This window comes from Mobula birostris, chromosome 2, assembly GCF_030028105.1.
Source record: "Mobula birostris isolate sMobBir1 chromosome 2, sMobBir1.hap1, whole genome shotgun sequence".
Lineage (NCBI taxonomy): Eukaryota > Metazoa > Chordata > Chondrichthyes > Myliobatiformes > Myliobatidae > Mobula > Mobula birostris.
Genome location: NC_092371.1, coordinates 119,662,763 through 119,682,518, shown reverse-complemented (window position 1 = coordinate 119,682,518; position 19,756 = coordinate 119,662,763). Strand labels below are relative to the sequence as shown.

Sequence of the window (19,756 nt, the reverse complement as noted above, 5' to 3'; positions counted from 1 at the left end):
GTACCCCATCCGTTATTTATTTTTATACACACATTATTTCTCTCACTCTTCTTTTTCTCCCTCTGTCCGTCTGACTATACCCCTTGCCCATCCTCTGCGTTCCCCCCCCCCGCCACTTGTCTTTCTCCCCAGGCCTCCTGTCCCATGATCCTCTCATATCCCCTTTGCCAATCACCTGTCCAGCTCTTGGCTCCATCCCTCTCCCTCCTGTCTTCTCCTATCATTTTGGATCTCCCCCTCCCCCTCCCACTTTCAAATCTCTTACTAACTCTTCCTTCAGTTAGTCCTGACGAAGGGTCTCGGCCTGAAATGTCGACTGTACCTCTTCCTAGAGATGCTGCCTGGCCTGCTGAGTTCACCAGCAACTTTGATGTGTGTTGCTTAAAAAGGCAGGCATAGCTGGGACCCATACGGGTGCCCATGGCTACACCTTTAGTTTGGAGGAAGTGAGAGGAGCCAAAGGAGAAATTATTAAGAGTAAGGACTAATTCCGCTAGACGGAGCAGAGTGGTGGTAGAGGGGAACTGGTTAGGTCTGGAATCCAAAAAGAAGCGGAGGGCTTTGAGACCTTCCTGATGGGGGATGGAAGTATATAGGGACTGGACGTCCATGGTGAAAATAAAGCGGTGGGGGCCAGGGAACTTAAAATCATCGAGAAGTTTCAGAGCGTGAGAAGTGCCAGGAACATCGGTAGGAAGGGATTGAACAAGCGGGGATAAAACAGTGTTGAGGTATGCAGAAATGAGTTCGGTGGGGCAGGAGCAAGCTGAGACAATAGGTCTACCTGGACAGGCAGGTTTGTGGATCTTGGGTAGAAGGTAGAAACGGGAAGTGCAGGGTGTGGGAGCTATAAGGTTGGGAGCAGTGGATGGGAGATCCCCTGAGTGGATAAAGTTACCTCCCTCCCCTTTCTAGATCTTTCTGTCTCTATCTCTGGAGACAGCTTATCTACTGATGTCTACTATAAGCCTACTGACTCTCACAGCTATCTGGACTAATCCTCTTCTCACCCTGTCTCTTGCAAAAATGCCATCCCCTTCTCGTAATTCCTCCTGTCTGCCGCAACTGCTCTCAGGATGAGGCTTTTCATTCCAGGACGAGGAAGATGTCCTCCTTTTTTAAAGAAAGAGGCTTCTCTTCCTCCACCATCAACTCTGCTCTGAAACGCATCTGCCCCATTTCATGCACATCTGCTCTCACTCCATCCTCCCACCACCCCACTAGGAATAGGGTTCTCCTTGTCCTCACCTAGAGGAACAGTGAGGTAGTGTTCAGCCAACAGTGTAGGGAGAGAAATGCCATTTGACCATTCAAGCCTATTCTGGCATTCAGTGAGCTTTCACCATACAGCACAGAAAAGAACCTTCTGCCCACTGGCTCTTACCAATCACCAAGAACCCAGTTATAGTATTCCCACCTTAGCCCACGCACTCACAGAGAGTGTGAGCAAAGCCAGCACTGACAGCACCAGTAATTCTCCCAGGTTGTCAAGGACAGTTTCTGTTTCAATAAGTGGAGGTTGCCCATTTCTAGATCTACGATCTGAGCAGCTATTCCACGTATTGGAGAGTTTGCATGAAGAAGCTTATTTTCTGTCCTGAAGAGCCAACCTTCATTTGCAGCAGTGAAACCTGGTAGTAGAACCCCATCCTAGTGAAACATCAAATCTTGCATCTACCTTGACAAACCCCCCACCACCCCCCCAGCAATTTTCTATATGTCAATGAGATCACCCTCATTCTCCTAAATTTGCGAGTACAGGCCTGGTCTGCCTAACCTCCCCTTGTATGTCAAAGTAGCCATTCCAGGAATTAGTGTGCTGAGCCTTTGTTGTGTTCCCTCTGTAACAAGTTTTAGCAGACCTGTACACAATATTCTGATGTAATCATAGCAGAGCTCCATATAATTGACACAATGGCCAAGTTCCTTCATTTCCACTAATCTCTCACTATTTTAATGCCTTTACTTTTCATACTAATTTGATTATCTCAATTTTTACCATATTTTACTTCATCTGTCTTCCCTCGTCCATTCAAGGTCCTGCTTATATCCTCCCGAAATACCTTCCTCAACATTGCTGACTAACTGCATCATCAACGTGCTGTACTTAGGATATATTGCACTTGATTGCCTCCCATCTTCTGAGATACCGCTCCCTAAAGATGTTCTGGGCAATAATTTGTTCTATTACTAATTCATCAGGACCTGCTGCCTTTCCTTTCTCCATCTTATTTATTGCATTACGAACTTCAGATTTTAAAATACTTGGACCTTCAATGTTTTTCTTAATTTCTGGTTTTTCACCTTGATTGTCTTCAAACAATTCCTGAATATACTCAGTCCATCTGTTCATAATCTCATGTTTTCCCATGATAATGGTACCATCCTTTGCTTTCAAACATCCACCTGAAGAACAGAGGAGCTTTTTACCAATGATATTCTTGATTTGTTGATGTAACCTTTTCGAATCAGTAATAGGGATTCTTTCTATTTGCTCACAGTCCTGATTTAACCACTCTTCTTTGGCTTTTTGACATAAGCTTTTAACTTTTTTATTTAAGGACTTATATTCTATAGGAATTGCTTTCTTCTGTCTCCTTTCTTCCATTGGACGTCAGTACATTGCCCCGAATCATGTACTCTAATTATGTTCAACGATGAAAACCTTATGGTCCAAATACTCTGACTCTTTTGCCCCTACTTTTTATACTAATTACTTCCTCAAAAAGTACCCCAACAAATCTATCAACTTTCTAAAGGAAATTCCATAAATCCATTACTTGCCATTTGTATGTAGCCCCCCAGCCACCCTCAGGGTCGCTCGGCTCACTGTTGTCTAGAGAAACAGCCCTCGGCCCTGCCAAACTGGGTAATTAGTTTGTGTGGATGCTGTGTGATGTACCCCACCCCGCCCAAATAACAGACAATACACCAGATACAATTAAATGATTTACAGTTTATAGATATTACTGGAACTATATAATTAACAAAGAATAAAATATAAAAGGAAAATAAAAGGCGCCACACTTATCAAAGTTCAATCTCTTCGTGCACAAAACAGTTGGAGCTCAAGACCCTTCTTCTTCACCCTGCGACCCTTCGGACCACCTCGACCGGTCACTTGGGACCAACAATGGTGGTCGACCAGACGCTCCACATGAGTCCGTCTCCGTCTCCTCTCCTCACCAAACGCCCTTCTCGGGGTCCGACCCCGTTAGTGGACTCACAGCACCTGGTCCATCCTCTGTCTTTCTCTCCCACCTTCTACCCCAAAACCCAACGCATACAGTATCTTCAAATACACCAAAAACATAACAACTATCCCAATTGGTTCATTCGTCCTCATATCAATAGATAATACAAAACAAACTGCTAGCGGGAAGGACTTTCTCAGCGTTTAACATAACAAAGAAGCCATTTTAATTAGCCTACACAGTAACATAAAAGACGAAACCCTTACATGTATGATTTGTATTTAGTTACCCCCTCACAGCATTTTCTTTGATATCCAATTTCTGTTTCTTTTTATTTCTCCCCATGCTTCTGGGAAGTTTTTTGGCCACTGTTTTTCTCCTTGAGCAAAGAGAAGGCACGTTCTGTTACCAGACCTGTAGACCTCAATCCGATTTATGAGCCAATGGAGGCAAAATTCCAGACCACGGCACACAAAGTTCGCCACGCAACCAATCAGCAACGAGACTTCCTTCCCACATCACAATCGAGTTTTTGTAAAGACCACCTATGAACTGATTGAGAAGTATTTAAAGGCCAAGCATTCAGAAGACACCACAATTAACCATGTACTGAAGATGTCCTCTCATATGGTGACAAAACATTTGCAAGCAAAGGACCAAAAAAAGAGTCACCAGGTGGCATTGTTCTCTTTATGGACGAAACATCCAGCCATTTTGAAGTAACGGCTGCATTCTCACAGCTCTAGTCGCTGTGGCTCAATCCTGATCTCTGGCTTGGTTTTTGAACGCTCCCTCTGTGACTGCAAGCATTTCCTCCGGATATTCGAGTTTCCTTCCACACCCTAAAAGCATGGGTTGCCTGGTTAATTAGCCGTTGTAAAATGTCTCCAGTGTTTACGTCCATAATAAAATCTGAAGGGAGTTGATGGGAACGCATGGAAAATAAAATGGGATTAATGTAGCATGTACAAATTAATGCTTAAGGGCAGTCAGGCAAAGGCGCTCGACAGAGTGGTCCCCCAGTCACCCTTCCTTTTCAGTTCTGATAAAGAGTCTCAGCCCAAGTCATCGACTGCTCATTCCCCTCCATAGATGCTGACTGACCTGCTGCATTCCTCCAGCATTTTGCGTGTGTTGCTCAAAATTTCCTGATGGAACTTGTATTATGCACATAATTTGAATCACACAGCTATTCTGCTGTCACCACATTTTGCAGGTGGGATTGTCACTGTTTTATTATGAAGTGCTGCTGTGGATTGGTTGGAAATTCCTTCTGCTGTAGTCAATGTCAGTGCTTTTTAAAGAAAATTCCACCAATTTTACCTCCAACTGCAGTTGCCTTGATTTCTACAGCAAGAACCCGAGTGCCTCCAGCTTTCTGCTGACACCATGGTGCCAAATGAAATTTTCATAATTGTAGGGAAATCTCAGAGCTAATGATAAGAATTTTAAATACCAATAGATTTAAAACACAAGAAATAAGAAAACTGCTAAGTGCAAGCATTGTTGGAAACATTAATATTGTCATTTGACCTGATGTGGGTTTTTGACTCAAGATGTCAGCAGTTCTTTTCCTCAACTGCTACTTGACCTGCTGAGCTCTTCCATCAGATAATTGCTCTAGTACCATCATCTTTAGACTCTTGTGTCTCCACTTACTTTTATAAGTGTCACGTCATGCGTTAACTTGTTCTGACTATGGGTACCTCTAGGTTTTCAGCATAGCTGCAGATCTTCCTTATCTTCTGAACCGTGGTAAACAATTTTAATGATGACTTTTTGTATGCTTTTAGTGGGCATTCGGCATTACGATGTGGGAGATAGTTACCCGGGGGATGACTCCTTACCCAGGCATTCAGAATCACGAAATTTATGAGTACCTGCAAGCAAATCACAGACTAAAACAGCCGTCGGACTGTCTGGATGAAGTGTGAGTACCTTGCACAACCGTGTCCCCAATTTCTGTTTGAATACTGTAACCTCCTAACCCAAGGTATTCCTAACCTCCCTGAAAATTGCAATGCAAATAAAGTGGTAAGGTTGAACACAAGGAAATCTGCAGATGCTGAAAATTCAAGCAACGCACAAAATGCTGGTGGAACGCTGCAGGCCAGGCAACATCTATAGGAAGAGGTACAGTCGACGTTTTGGGTCGAGACCCATCGTCAGGACTCACGAGTCAACTGTACCTCTTCCTATAGATGCTGCCTGGCCTGCTGCGTTCCACCAGCATTTTGTGTGTGCTGCTTGGTAAAGTTGAGTTCAGCACTGACTGACAACTTCTGCGGCAGCGCTGGTGCCAACTGTATGGGTCTGCGGCGTTCCTTTGGATTCATCAGCTGCGTGGAGAGGGAGACCCTGCTACATGGACAACTCATTCTCCATTTCATACTACCCTGGCTTGCGTATTACGTACACAGCAAGACACAACCTCCGTGGTTGACCCCAACCAATGAAGGCCCTCAACAGGTAAGAGGGCATTTGGCAGGCTTGCCTTAATTTCTAGGGCCATACAGTATAAGAATCAGAAGTCATGATGCATTTGTACAAAACTTTGATGAGGTTGTGTATGGAGTATTGCGTGCAGTACTGGCCACCCCATTACAGGAAGGATGTGGAGGCTATGGAGAGGGTGGAGAAAAAGATTACTAAGTACTAAGATGCTCTTCGGATTAGAATATGTTTGCTGTAAGGAGCGTTTGGACAAATTAGGATTGTTTACTGTGGAGAACTGGAGGCTGAGGAGAGATCAGATAAAAGTTTAGAAAATGATAGTTAGGGTAGACAGCCGGAATCTTTTACCCCAGGGATGTGCAAAGCAAGTTTATTTTTTGCAGAGTTGTAGCTGTCAAGAATCTGCTGTCAAATATATTGGTGAAAGCAGATGTGACAGTAGCTTCAGGTGACTTGTAGATAGATGTATGACTATGTGTCTTGGAATGGAGGAATCTAGATCATGTGTAAGCAGGAAGTTTTAGTTTAATTTGGCATCATAAGACATAGGAGCAGAACTAGGCCATTCCTCCCATCAAGACTGTTCCACCATTTCATTATAGCTGATTTATTTCCTTCTCCTTTCCCCATTCTCCTGCCTTCTCCCTGTAATCTTTCACGCCCTGACTCATCAAAAGCCTATCAACTTCCGTCTCAAACACACCCAACGACCTGGCCTCCACAGCCGCCTGTGGCAACAAATTCCACAGATTCACCTCCCTCTGGTTAAAGAAATTCCTCCTCACCTCCGTTGAAAATGGATCTCCCTCTATTCTGAGGCTGTGCCCTCTGGTGCTGGACTCCTCCACCAAAGGAAACATCCTCCCCACATCCACTCTGTCTAGGTCTTTCAACATTCAAAGTTCATATATGTCACCATATACAACCCTGAAATTCATTTTCTTGTAGGTATACTCAACAAAATAGAATAGCAGCCAAAATGGAATTAATGAAAGACCACACCAGCTTGGGCACAGGCATTGTGGATCAAAGGGCCTTTTCCTATGTTATATATGGTAATACAGTATAAAGAGTATTTGACATCCAGTATATCTAGAGTGTGGATATATTGTCAATCACCACTGTGCTCTTGCCTTACTGAGCACCAGCGTTCCCTTCGAGATTATCTTCCATCAGCTGCACCATATTAGTCAAATGAACCATTGACAGCGATCGCAGAAATTTGAACTGCACCTCCACGGCAGCTCCTGTGAGTGTGAGGATCTCACACAAATGTGTCCCAAGTATCTTTTTGCCTTTTATTAATTTTTTTTAAGTAATCTAATTCCCAATTAACTTGAGAGTTGTGTCAGAATGTTGATCCCCTTGGAGGACCTGGTGGCATATGCAATTATTCCAGTCGCCTTTCTGATAAAGCATGGGTATTTTTTTAATGTGGACAAAATAATACTGTGGCTGTTGTAGAATCATTGAATTATACAGCACAGAATGAAGCTCCTGCAGCCCGTTTAGTCCATCTGACCGTAATAACTACTAGCACTAATTCTATTTGCATGCTTCGGCCTTATTGCCCTGCTCCTTTCTATCTAGTACCCGTCCTATTGCCTTTTAAATGTTGTAATTGTATCTGCCTCTAACACCACCTCTGGCAGCTTGTTCCAGATATTTACCACCCCCTGTGTAAAACACCTCTCAGACCTTTTCTTGGATTTCTCCCTTTCCACATTAAATCTTAATCCTCTGCCCTCTGGTGCTAGGGGCCTCTGTCCTTGTGAATCTATTCTCTGTATATCCTGTCTGTGTTGTTGCTGAGTGCTGTCGAGTCGCCGTCAACTCATGGCGACCCTGGTGTAGTTATCCAGAGGGTTTTTGTGGCAAGATACTGAAGAGGATTGCCAGGCCATTTTTTCACGCAGATGCTGCCGCTACCCAAGTTGGGACCCAGCCGGATTCGAACTCAGGACCATCCGCCTCGAAGTCCAGTGCTGATACCACTACACCACTGGCCGACCCATCATATCTATGGCCCCCCGTTTAATTTTATAAGCCCCTCCACAGTCACCTCCTCGGCCTCCAGGGAGGATAAGCCCAGCCTGACCAATTGCTCCTTTATCTACAGTCCATTCTGGATAAAATCCCAGTGAAAACCAGGGTATCCTGAACAGGTCTGCACCTGTTGGACTGGATCTTCCTCCAGTGAGACTGGATAATTGGAAATTGCCATAGCTGGTATTTGGTGACAGGGTGGAGATACGTCTCTACCAAAGGAGATGTAAGGTACTCTTTCCCTCCGCTAGCCTGCAGGTGACCTTTGAGTAAGGTGTAGCACTTGCTTAGCCCCTCACCTCCCCCCCCCCCACCTCTGATCAGGGTCACGTGAAGCCATGGGAGCAGCTGGTGCATATCATCAATCCTGGTTACGCGACTGCTGACACCAGGCCAGCAATCTCGGAAGAGTATTGATAATGGCTGGGTCACCCGATTTCTAAAGACATTGCCCGGAAGAAGGCAATGGCAAATCACTTCTGTTGAAAAATTTGCCAAGAGCAATCATGGTCAAAAAGACATATAACTTGATGATAATGATGATGATAGTATTTGGTTAAAATCTTTTAACTAACTTTTACCTTTTTACTTATAGGTATGACATTATGTACTCCTGTTGGCGGATGGACCCTGTAGACAGGCCTACATTTTCTGATTTGAAATCCGTTCTCTCTAAAGTTCTTGACAGTTTGCCCAAAATCCAGGACAGGGAAGACATCATCTATGTTAACACAGGAATTTCAGCAGAGAACGGACAGTTGACTGAAGATGCTTTTTGTGATATAGACTTGTCTGATCCCACTGAAGTTGCCTCATGCAGCCGGGAATGTGCAGAGGCCACTGTTACTGTAGAAGTCCATGGGACCTTGAACCTGGAAGAAAGGTATATCACCACAGATGTCCCTGATCAGGAGGAGAGTGCAGGGGATGCAGCAACGCCTTTGTTGCACAGTGCCTGTCAAAGCAACAGAGCAACATTGCCTCATTCTGGGGATATTCCATTTGCTGATGATTCGTCTGGAGACTCTGTTGTAATGTTGTGATGGATAAAGAAGTGCTCATGCATTCAGAGACACCTGAAGCTGTGGATGCTGGAATCTGAAGCAAAAAGCAAACTGCTGGAGGTACTCAGCAACAGCTGTGGAGGCAAAAGGATAATCATTGTTTTGCATCAGAATGCCGATTATCCCTTTGCCCCCCACAGACATCACAGAGCACCTCCTGCATTTTGCTCAGGAAGTTACTCGTGTTAAATATATTTGTCAGCGGACAGATGTAAAGTGTTGCCAGACCAAATATGTTTTCCTATTTTTTTAATGCAAAAAAATAGATGATACTGTGATATATTACATGTGCGCTTTTAATCAGTTGTCATTTAAGCTGAGAGCAATCACTTCGGTGATTCAATCATGGCTTGATGATAAATCAGGGATTGTTTTGAAGGTTTTATTTTTGTACGTTTCCTTGTGGTTCTGAGGATATTTGGGGCATTAAAGTGATTGGTAGGATCCTTAAAGTGTCTATCAGATGCTTTTTTTCACATGGTGTTAGACCTCTAATAGTTAGAAATTAGAGTTACTAACTAATTACGTTACACTTGGATAGATTATGAGCAGCAATGTATTCAAGCAGGAGTTCCTAACCCAGGGTCCATGGACCCTTTGCTTAATGGTATTGGTCCGTGGCATAGAAAAGGTTGGGAACCCCTACATTAAACCTACACAGAAATAAGAATATCTACACAGATCAGAGTCTTCTTGCCAACTGCCGAACTCCAAAACCACAGTATCCATTGGCCTTTGAAAGATTCCAGGTATTCTGCCCCTTTATCTGAAAGTGCATTTGACTGCGTGCGTGTGTGTGTATATGTGTGTGTGTGTGTGTATGGGGGGGTGGGGGATAAATTCCAGGTACAACTCAAATTTAACCTTGCATCAGCTTGAAGACATATTTATGTCATTGTCGAATTTGAAATACTGTTTAAATGATCTTGTAAGTGTCACATAATGTTAATAATCCTGAAGGACTTATCTAAGTGTAGGGTTGCTTTAAAATATCTGCTGGAGCTTACTATCATTCAGCACAGAAGTAGGCCATTCAGCCCGTGATTTATACTGACCATAAAGCCGCCAATGATTCTAATCCTCAAATTCTGAACAACTCCACCCTAATTCTACCATTTACCTACAAATGAGACAGAACTTACAGTCTTCAAGGTCTTCGGGTTGTTAAGGGAACTGGAGCGCTGATAATATTTAAGCTCTGCGTAGGCAGAACCGGAGGTCAGGATTGAACCCAGATTTGGAGGAGATGTGAGGCAGTGGCTCGGCCATCTCCTCCGCGTTGCCCCCCCGGCTGCATCACGTGATGTGCAGTGTGTGGTGCGCAGGTCACATGCTGTTCAGAATGGAGACCACCCAGTCCATTGTATCTGGGCTAGCTACTCATGCAAAACCAAATACCATAACCCTCTGACATTGTGAGGCATTTTGACCAGAACATCCCAGGCTCAGTGGTTGTTAAATTGATTTATTATTGTCATATTTACTGAGGTATGGTGAAAAACTTTGCTGCAAATCCATTCGATAGTCTTGTAACAATGGGATAGAATCTGTTGTTCAAGCCAGGTGCTTTCAGTCTTTAGCATCTTCTGCCCTATGGAAGAGAGAGAGAGAATGACTAGGGTGTGTGGGATCTTTGATTATGCTGGCTGCTGTGCTGAGGAAGCGAGATGTACAGGCAGGGTCAGTGGAGGGGAGGCTGGTTTCTGTAATGTGCCGAGCTTTGTGTCCAGAACTCTGCAACTTCTTGCAGTCACATCCTAAGCAGTTGCCTGACCAAGTTGTTTTGCATCCAGGTAGGATGCTTTCAAAGTTCAAAGTACATCTAGTATCAAATTACGTGTACTCTTTTAAAACCTTGAATTTTGTCTCCTTATATGGTGCAATAAAACAAAGAACGCCAATTGAGCCCTTTAAATAAAAGTCCGTCCAACACCCAAAGTGCAAAAAAAAGCAAATCATGCAAACAAAGTAAGCGGATAACATTCAGAACCGAAGTTCACAAAAGTGAGTCCACTGCAGCCGATCCAGGAGCCCATTAGGTGCATTTCAGTGAGTTCTTCTGTGGTCGTTGAGTTAGCTCTTTGAATCCGTTGACGAAGCTTTCCCAATTTCTCAATGTTCCATTTTCAATACTCCTCACTTCTTCAGGAGAAACACTTCAGATAACATTCAGCAGATGTTGATCTTCGGACACAGTTGTGATGTCAGCCTGAATGAAAGATGTTGAGTTTTTGTCCAAAACTCTCTTCCTTTATTAAAAGTAAGAATAATGGATGCAGTTAACTGAACTCAAGTGCTGCATAAAGACTGTTGTCACTGATCTTTCCATTCAGTGGCATTTCTTTAAGTTAAATGGCTCTGAAATCATCTTGTTTTGTATTCAGACCCCACATGCAACATCTTGTTAACCCTTCTAATGGTAATTAGCAATCCCTTTTGTTTAAAACTTCCACTTTAAGATGGCCCTGCTGAAGACATACAACAGGTCACTGGTAGATTGAAAGCAAAGGAATTTAATTAAATTGATTATTAAAACTATTTTTTGAAGTAAATTGTGATAAACTATCACTGCAAGCAATGAAGAAGCGAGCGAAGGCAAATCGGATTTGCGGGTTGCACCCTGCTGGTGTGCTAGAAAATCAACGCACCGCTGGTTGGAGTGAATGATTCGGAGGGGAGAAGATGGGACTGAGGAGCTCCAATGCCGACCAACTAACCCATGTACAAGGGTGGATCGCTGTAAGTGCTGAGCCAAATTGGAGAGGTCGAGAATGGCTTCTTCGGCAGCGAATTCCAGGCCCGGAGCAAATTGATGGGCAGTGAGTTCAAGGCCTCGAGTGATTCACCACACCATGGTGAGGCCCTGGTCCTAATGCGAGCTACAATCCTCTGTTTTGGAGAATCCAGATGCTGGCCTGTATAGACTGGAAAGGCTGGCTGTCAAGAGTCTGATGTGGTTGGATCACGCTGGCTATAGAACCGATTTGGAGAGGTCGAGTACAGTTCCTTCAGCAGTGAAATCCAGGCCCAGAGCCATTTGCCGGCTGCAGGTGTAAGGTTTGGACAACTTGCATGCTGGGCCAGATAGGCTGGGGGCTTCTCTCTCTGCGACACTGAGTCCGTGAGACTGCCCCTGGCTGCAGTGCTTCATGTCTGTGAACTTTGCGGCGACTTGCCCCGCTGATATGATGAATACTGAGGGTTTGGGCCTACTCCAGGCTGCTCTGGGGATTTGCATCTAAGGACTCAAATTGGTTTGGAATCCTGTTGTTGTTGCTCGCTTCTATTGTTTATATGATTTGTTTAGTGTTTTTTTCTCTTTCTCTGTGGGCACTGCAAGGAGGTTTGGTCTTATTTTTTGTAATTGGGTTCTTTCGGGTTCCTTGTTTTGTGACTGCCTGTCTGATAGAGGTATACAAGATTATGAGGAGTATAGATAGGGTAAATGCAAGCAGGCTTTTCCCACTGAGATTGGGTGAAACTACAACTAGAGGTCATGGGTTAAGGGTGAAAGGTGAAAAATTTAAGGGGAACATGAGGGGAAACTTCTATATTCAGAGATTGGCGAAAGTATGGAACAAACTGCTAGCGCAAGTGGTGGTTGTGATTTCGATTTCAACGTTTAAGAGAAGTTTAGATTGGTACATGGATGGGAGGGGTATGGAGGGCTATGGTTCCGGTGCAAGGTCAGTTTAAATTGTTCGGCATGGACTAGGTGAGCAGAAGGGCCTTTTTTTGTGCTGTAGTTTTTTATGACTCTAAACCTTCTGGCTCCTATACATCCTCTGGATTAGCTGCTTTGACTTTGCTGGGTGTACTTCCAGTTGCCTAGGCTGTAAGTTATGGAGTTTCTGCCTCAGGTGTCTCAATTTCTCCCTCCCTCTCTTCCCACACTTTTTAAACCACCTATGACTAAGCATACATCACTTGTTTAGAAATCTCTTTGTAGACCCGTATCAAATTTTGTTGGAATTGTTGTGTCTGCAGACAACTACGTATCGACTAAATAAAAACATGCACACAGGAGAAGGCTTTAACTGCTGTATTGACATTGGAGAGAGATAGAGAACTATTTGCATGTGTAGACAGCAGATCAGTGCCTGGTGGGGTGGGCGAGCGTTGCTCTAAAAGAAATAGATTCACACATTACAGGAATACTCTAGCACAGTGTCCTGGAATGCTTTTTTTGTGTAGAGTTGCTGCATATGTGCAGGTTGTTATTGATGTGTCTCCCCCGCTCACCATTCTCTAGAATAGACTCTGTTGGCGATGTCACAGAATTGGCAGTCCCGATTGTTTCATCCTCTATAAAAGAAACTCCAGGAATAGAACTAACATATTTCAACAACGTTCTGGCAAATCTCAGGCACGTTTTATCTTCCTTAGTTCCATCCAAGGCTTACATTTCCCCCTGAAATTGTGGCACTTGGAGGAGAATAGGGCAACCTTCCTCTAAATTAGGCTATCTTATATCTCTGAATTATATTTTTAAATCTGCACGTCATCTTGTACTTAGCATGAGTCTTTAGTCAAATTTGTGACCCAACAGTGGTTATGGCGTTGAATTCTATTGTTTGCCTTTGTGGAGGTTAATTTGGCTGTTGGATCACAAATTTGACCAGACTTGTGTTAAGTAACAACAGGCATGCAACATTAGTAGACTGACTTTCTTATCTCTGTACTGATAGTAGTGTGCTGGCCTGACTAATGACTGAAACGTGTCGTACAGGAATGTACATATTCAAATCACTGAAAGAGCCCAGGCACAGTTGTGTCTGTTCATTACCTGCCCAATGTCAAAGCCGTCTTGCAGATTTACAGTGCAAGCGGGGAAAAAGGCTATTCAGCTTTTCAGCAGAATGATCTCAGAGATTGGCAACAGCTCAGTTGATTTCATTACTATTAATGCAAAGGTGTTCTTTTCTCCTGCCGTATCCTGAAGGCAGCTGTTCTGTAGAGGCCTAAGCTCTTCAGTTCCACAAACCCTATCACTGGGGATGCACAGGTCTTCCCTAGGTTGTGAGCATTCTTTATGTACGAGCAAGCATTGGGAGGCTAGCAGCATGGATTTGCCAGCTGCTGTGGGGCCACAGGTATCTCCTACCATGTGGAAACTCGGTATGTGGTAATATCAGAACGATTAAGTTAAATACCCTGCTTTAACTACATGCTGCCCTTAGTTGGTTTTAATATGTACTGCTGTGTGACCCCATTTCCAACTTCCAAGCTGTTTGGCTTGCAGCGTTTGTTGTACCTGTTGAGTTGAGAGCAGATTTCTTGCATCTCAATAACCTGAGCAAGGCATGGAAGTGAAAGTCGGTAGCACAGTGGTTAGCACAAAGTTTTACGTTACAGGCAACTTGGGTTCAATTCCCGCCGCTGCCTGTAAGGAGTTTGTACGTCCTCCCCATGACCGCATGGGTTTCCTACGGGTTGGTAGGTTAATTGGTTATTATAAATTGTCCCATGATTAGGCTAGGATTAAATTGGGGGATTGCTGGGCAGCACAGCTTGAAGGGCTGAAAGGGCCTACTCTGCACTATATCTCAATAAATAATTAAGATCACTGAGAACTATGTTGCAGAATTCAATCAGGCCACCCAGTAAAACACAGGCATGTATTTGACAGGTGAGCAACGTTCACTGTATCAGTGTCTTGTCACGACATACATGTTTGATATCCTGGCTCCCATCCTTAGCAAGGCTAACAACCTCACAAAGGGATGATCTTTCTTTGAGGAGATTTTCATTATGTTCTGAGGTATTAGGTGCCTGTCTTGTCACTGTGAACAGCTGAAGTTTTATTTTCCCACTTTCTCAAGTTCCTCTTTGTCAGGAAATGGTGATGAACCAACCACTGAAATTCATTCCATCAACGTAGAGTCCTTTTTCCTTTCATGAATGAGTGGTGCAACACAGATATGAATTTCTCAGCTGTGTAAACATGAAAGAAGTTTTCTGTTTTGTTTGACTTTTTGCAGTTTGAGATGTTTTAGTCTCTCTCCCCAAATTAGTTTCCCAGTTGAAAATTAATGCTAACATTCTTTGTATAATGTCACACAATAAGCTTGAGTGTTCCATATTGGAAGATGAAGCTGAGCAGACAAGTTTGCTCCACCAGGAAAAAACTCAGGTTCCTGCCTCTTTCTAAAAGCTCTATACTTTGTTTTTTTTCTTTTTCAATCTTTTTATTAGTTTCATAAAAATAAACATAACATGGTAATGGTACAAAGTTATTGGGAATATATTGTTATAATTAGCATAAGTAATTATAAAGCCAGTTGACACTTAAATGGTAAAACTCCCAATCATATAATCCCAATCATTGTTTTTTTTTTAATTGCTTCTGTTATGTTTGTTCTGAGCCCAATTCAGTGGCCTCTAATGCCCACAAGAAGAATGCACGTACGTTTTTCAAAGAATTTGAGTCAGATTTGGACTTGTCTTTGAGTGAAAAATGGGATCCAATCTAATAAAAATTCATGTTCTCAAACAAATATTTTGGCCGGCACAGTAGTGTGGTGGTTAGTACAACGCTTTACAGTACCAGTTGCTGTCTGTAAGGAGTTTGAACGTTCTCCCTGTGACCGTGTGGGTTTCCTCCAGGTGGTCTAGTTTCCTCCCGCAGTCCAAAGATGCTCCGGTAAACTTATTAGGCTAGGGTTAAGTTGGGGGTTGTTGGGCAGTGCGGCCCTTCCACACTGTATCTCAATAATAAATAAATAAATGCTGGCATTTTGCAGAGCCGTGTTGCGTAGAACAGTACACCATAAGATGAAAGGATGGGGAGAGGATAAAGGCCAGGTGATGAATATAATGTGTCATGGATCTAGAATTTAGAACCGCAAAGTACAAGACCAGTTCCTTTGATCCATAATGTCCATGCCAACCATCATGCACATCTGCCTGCACACTGTCCATATCCATTATTTCTTGCCTGTTCATGCATCTGTTTGTGTTGCTTAAACTTTTCTATCTCCCTGCTTCCATCACTTCGTCTAGCAGTGTGTTTGAGGCGTCTACCACTCACTGAAGTAAACACTTGCTTACCAAATCTTTAACCTTCCGCCGCCCCCTCAACTTAAAGCTGTGCCCTCAAGTATTTTGCATTTCCATTCTGAGGAAAATGACTTTGGCTACCTACCGTAACTATATCCTTCATCATTTTATAGACTATCAGGTCACACCTCAGCCTCCAGAGAAAACAATCAAAGCTCCTCCATCTTCCCCTTATAGCAGAAGATTGGGGTCAAAGAACCACTTGCAGCTTGAGCGCTGTCTGTCCAGTGGTGTTTGGTTTGAAGTCGGCAACCTTTACTAATGGAAGAATGGTCATCTGTGAGCAAACTTCTGGCGTTAAAAAAAATAGGTGCAACTCTTGCCACGCCTGCTGTGCAAGCTTCCTCACTAAGGTTTCTGTTCCTTGTCGTCATGCTGGTCTTCATTCCATGCCGGGTGGTGGAGGGGGGTGCAGTGTGTGTTGAACTGTTCCACATCAGTCCAGTGTTTGGTTTGTCAACTACACTTTGATCCTCATGCAATCTATATTAATCTGTATTCTTGGGGAGGATGTGATGAGAGGGATAATGAATCAGCCGTGATGTAATGGCAGAGCAGGCTCAATGGGCTCAATGGCCTAATTCTGCTCCTTTGTCTTGTGGTCTTCTGTCTTTTGTCTTAGTACAATTGGTCGAATCCATTCTATTTGAAGACTGAAAGTTTATGTGATATGAAAAATATATGCAGCAAAGTTTTCAAGTTATTTGGGGATAAACATTTATGCAGACGTTGCAAATGAGTGTTTTCTTTGAGTAGTTCCATGTAACGATTTATATTTGTGCTAAACCTATGTCCACTGGAGAAGTGATGCAGGGCTGAGGTTGAGGTATATTATCATGGCACGGTAGCTTAGTGATTAGCACAATGCTTTACAGTACCAGCAACCTAGGTTCAATTCCCACTGCTGTCTGTAAGGAGTTTGTACGTTCTACCTGCGACTGCGAGGGTTTCCTCTGGGTGCTCCGGTTTCCTCCCACAATCTAAAGATGGACCAATTAGTAGGTCAATTGGTCATTGTAAATTGTCTCATGATGAGCCTAGGGTTAAATTGAGAGCTGCTAGGCAGCGGGACTTGAAGGGCCTATTCTGTGCTGTATCTCAATAAATAAATGTGAGAGTATTTGTTGTACTTCACTCTCCCAAACAGACTGCAAGGTACTTCTTAATTTGATGATGTTAGCAATCCAATGTTAACCATGTGCCTTTACCAGACATAACCGTTTTTCCAACTGTTATCTTCCTTTTAATAACTCATCTCTTCCTCTTTCACTTCTCCTTTACAGCCCACATTTGCTCTGATTCTGTTTGTTAACCCTCTTTAAGTTAGAAAGCCGATCCACATATCAATGTTAATAAGCTGGCTTTCTCCAGACCTAGCCATCTTAGTTCTCCCAAATCTTACTGGTGAAAAGTTGGAAGTTATTGTGCACTGTGTTGTTAACTGATGTTGATGCCAGTACAATTTAGACAAACTGTGTATTAACGTTATAGCGAAAACTTACCTTTGAGTGTGATCTAATCCTAAATCCGTAACTCAGCAGTTTTCCATATGAAGAGACTTATGCATTCAGATATATGTAAAATCGTAAAATCTCTGTTAATTAAAGTACAGATGTATCAGTATTACAAAATATGTGTAATATTTATGGAGAATTGATGAAAATGCAGGGTCTGTGACTTGCTATATAGAGAAGTGCATTGAGCACGTCACCATTACTAAACACTCTGACAGCAAATAGAAGCCAGCAGGAGTTTTTGACACTGCTAAGAGATCAGGATGCTGCCTTTGGATAGGGGGATGACACTACTCTCAGGTCAGCAAGAGCTGCATTTTCCCCTGCCATCAGGAAGACAAAATGGGATTATTCATTGCAAATTTACAGACATTTCTGTGACACTTGAGACACGAGCATGTGTGGCAGAGCTATCAGACCACAAGTCCACCTTGCGCGTCAATGACAGTGAAGCCTCTCTTCCAAGGAGGCTGAATGTGTTTTATGCAGGGCTTGATACACGGAACAATGACCTGTACCAGCGAGGAAGGCCTCCCTCCCCACAAGGAGCAGGCTTTCAGTCTAGCCGCGGCTGATGTCAAAAAGACCCTAGCCAGAGTCAACCCACGTAAAGCTGTGGGGCCTGATAACATACGTACCTGGTAAGGTGCTGCGAGACTGTGCTACCCGGTTAACAGATGTTCTAACAAACATCTTCAACGACTTTCTGGAACGGTCCGCTGACCCCGCTGGCTTCAAGGCGGTCACTGTCATCCCGGTGCCCAAGAGGGCGATGGTAACCTGCCTCACTGACGACCGTCCAGTGGCACTGACCTCAACAATAATGAAGTGCTTTGAGCGGCTGGTTACGGATCACATTAAATCCCATCTTCCTGCTTCATTGGACCCTTTCCAGTTTGCTTTTTGCTCAAATCGGCCCATTGATGATGACTTAGCCTCTTCTCTCCACTCCATCTGGTCCCACCTGGAAAATGATGCTTCATATGCCTGGATGCTGTTCAACTTGGTGTTTAATATGATCATCCCTCAGAAGCTGGTAGGTGAGCTGACCACGTGGGTCTCAGCACCTCTCCCTGTAACTGGATCGTGAACTTCTTGGCCGTCTGTGTTGACAGCAACATCTCTATCTCCATCACACTGAGCACTAGTGCCCCGCCAGGACTGCGTGCTGGGCCCACTGCTGTTCACGCTGCAGGAGCATAACTATGCTTCTGGATGCAGCTCAAACTGAATCATCAAGTTTGATAATGACACAACAGTGGTTGGCTTTATGAATGATGACAAGATGGCAAACAGAGGGGAGGCAGAGCGGCCGGAGGAATGGTCCAAGCACAGCAACTTGAGTCTCAACGTGGGTGCAAACGGCCCCTCCGTGGAGAGAGTTAGGAGCACCAAGTTTTTGGGAATGCACACAATGGACAATCTCTGCTGGCCTCTCAACACCACCTCCTTAGTCAAGAAATCACAGCAGGATCTCCTCTTCCTGAGGATATTGGGGTGATCAGGCCTCTCCACCTCACCACCATTCTAACCAATTTTTACAGGAGCACCATTGAGAGTGTCCTGACCAAATACATCACCGTCCGGTGTGTGAATTGCAAAGCATCTGACCACAAGGACCCTCTAAAAGATTGTGAGGACTACTGAGAGGGTCATCAGGATCTCACTTTCACTCATCCAAGATGTTTATCGGGGCAAGACCCTTAGCATTGTCAAGGATCTCCCATCTGTCCCACAATCTCTCTGACCCTCTACCATCAGGCAGGAGGTACCCTAGCATTAGGACAAGGACTGTTAGGATGGGAAACAGCTTCTTCCCCCAAACTGTGAGGCAACTGCCACCATCCAGGTCTCATCACTAATAGAGTGCCTGTAACTTTATACTGTTTTCTTTTTAACTTGTGTTGTAAATGTACCTCATGCTAAATGCCAATCATCTGAAATATATTATTTGTTAATGTGTTTGTGATAATATTACTTTATGTGTTGTGTGTGAGTTATATGGGCTGTGTTGTGCACCTTGGCACAGAGGAATGTTTGGCGGTATACACGTGTATAGTTTAATTACAATAAACTTGAACTTGAACCGTAACAAAATACCCAAATTATAAAGTGAACATTTATTCAGATTTCTCCGGTGGCCATTTTCCTTTGAGGCCTTGTTGGCTGCATACTCCACAAGGACTGAGCCTGTATCTCACATGAGAAAAAATGACTGTGTTTGTCAATCATCTCAACCCACCATTATAAAAGTTCCCCAGAGGAACTTATTGGCTCAGCCATCTCCAGCTATTTTACCAATACTTTTCTATCGTGGGTTTAGGAGTGGAGATGTTCACAACTGTTCCATTCCATTCAGAGCCCATCGGCAAAAGAGTCAATCCCTATGTGCACATGGAAAGACCCACACAGCTTTAGGCATGAG

At 43.7% G+C, this 19,756-nt stretch overlaps 1 protein-coding gene across 1 annotated transcript in view; it reads left to right on the top strand.

Moving 5' to 3' along the window:
• Nucleotides 1-19,379, top strand: part of mertka (c-mer proto-oncogene tyrosine kinase a) — a 179,955-nt gene extending 160,576 nt beyond the window's left edge. The window contains exons 18-19 of the mRNA XM_072246976.1: nucleotides 4,988-5,124; nucleotides 8,290-19,379. Coding sequence (XP_072103077.1) covers nucleotides 4,988-5,124; nucleotides 8,290-8,737 — 585 coding nt within the window. The 3' untranslated portion in view covers nucleotides 8,738-19,379. The remainder of the gene's footprint in view (nucleotides 1-4,987; nucleotides 5,125-8,289) is intronic.
• Nucleotides 19,380-19,756: the final 377 nt, after the last annotated feature.